At 35.2% G+C, this 1,660-nt stretch overlaps 1 protein-coding gene across 1 annotated transcript in view; it reads left to right on the top strand.

Annotated features, from left to right (window-relative positions):
• The window catches only part of MFSD8 (major facilitator superfamily domain containing 8), a 22,172-nt gene that overhangs the window by 18,240 nt on the left and 2,272 nt on the right, over positions 1–1,660 (top strand). The window contains exons 5-6 of the mRNA XM_008583751.1: positions 281–384; positions 472–722. Of these exons, the coding sequence (XP_008581973.1) occupies positions 281–384; positions 472–722 (355 nt within the window). The remainder of the gene's footprint in view (positions 1–280; positions 385–471; positions 723–1,660) is intronic.

The following is a 1,660-nucleotide window of genomic DNA, read 5'->3' as shown; positions in this document are numbered from 1 at the left end:
TTTGTCATGAGCTAGTAGTTACTGATAGGTTCTGTGCTTTCTGTTGTGAAAAGATGTTCACGTTTATCTTACGCATTTTCAGTCCTGAAAAATCAGCCATTTTTCAGAGGAGTCCTGATTCTTTTTAGTGGGAAATTATATTTAGCATTCATATTAATACATGTATCACAAAAAGTATTGAAAAAACTATAAAATTATTCATAGTTTTTAAAATATGAAAGTAATGGAACCATGTTACAGTGTTTCATTTTTAAATTACAGAGTTTCTGTTCTCTAACAGGATTGGTGAGCGTGCTATTCTACTGGGAGGACTCATCACTGTATGGGCTGGCTTCTTTATCTTGTTACCTTGGGGAAATCAATTTCCTAAAATACAGTGGGAAGGTATAGCCATACATAATTTTATAATGTTAGCCCATTTATTCATCTAAAATTGACAAGTAATATACCTTACTAATTTTGTTTTTACAGATCTACATAATAATTCAGTCCCTAATACTACCACGTTTGGGGAAATTATTATTGGTCTTTGGAAGTCTCCAAGAGAAGATAACAATGAAGGACCAACTGGTTGTCCAGTTGAACAAGCCTGGTGCCTCTATACCCCAGTGATCCATCTGGCCCAGTTCCTCACAGCAGCTGTGCTAATTGGAGTAGGCTATCCAGCGTGCAATGTAATGTCCTATACATTATATTCAAAAATTCTAGGACCAAAACCTCAGGTAACCTAGCTACCCTGACATTGCAATTATATGAAATACACTTGTAAGCATTCATATTTTTTGCTACCATTCTCTATTTTACACAGGCTAGTTGGGTTTTTTAATCATATTTAGCGTTAAATTTTTTTCTTAAACCTACAACTTGTATTTATAAGATTTATATGCTGAAATTTACCAAACAATACTCTGGTAGAACTCAGGTATCTCTTAAACCCAGAGATTATGAGCTCAAAGTCATTTTCATGGTAAAAAAATCTGAAGCATACATTTCCAGAACTCATTCTTAAACTAAGCAGCAGTTAGAGAACCAAAATTGATAGCCAAATTTGGATCTAGGCTTAATTTTATCTGGCTCCAGGAGCTATTACTAAGCAGTGAAAACAACAGTCTTAAAAGTTTACAGCAGATATATATTTTTAAAAAGTTAGTTTTTAATGAGAATTTCCACATTCACTATATAAAATTAGTAAATATATTTAATCAAAATGAAGAAAAATATCAAAGAGACAATTTGGCGAAATTATGCTTCTACTTCCAGTCTTTTATATATGCCTATGTGAATGGGTGTGTGTATTTAACACAAAAATAAGATTATATCATGGATACTGTTTTGTCATCTGCTTTTTTAAAAAAACAGTGTGTTGGGCCGACCCCGTGGCGCACTCGAGAGAGTGCAGCACTGGGAGCACAGCAACACTCCCGCTGCGGGTTCGGATCCTATATAGGAGTGGCCGGTGCGCTCACTGGCTGAGCGCGGTGTGGGCAACACCACACCAAGGGTTGCGATCCCCTTACCAGTCACGAAAAAAAGAACAACAACAACAAAAAAAACGTGTGTTGCCAGTATTCTACCATGCCATCTAATTGTATTTTGGAGAATTATTTTTAATGGAAACTTTGTATTCCATTTTATGTATACATCATCATTTACTCATGAT

This window comes from Galeopterus variegatus, unplaced genomic scaffold (genome assembly GCF_000696425.1).
Source record: "Galeopterus variegatus unplaced genomic scaffold, G_variegatus-3.0.2 Scaffold3022, whole genome shotgun sequence".
NCBI lineage: Eukaryota > Metazoa > Chordata > Mammalia > Dermoptera > Cynocephalidae > Galeopterus > Galeopterus variegatus.
The sequence above is the reverse complement of the archived record's forward strand: the minus strand, read 5'-3'. Positions and strand labels throughout refer to the sequence as shown.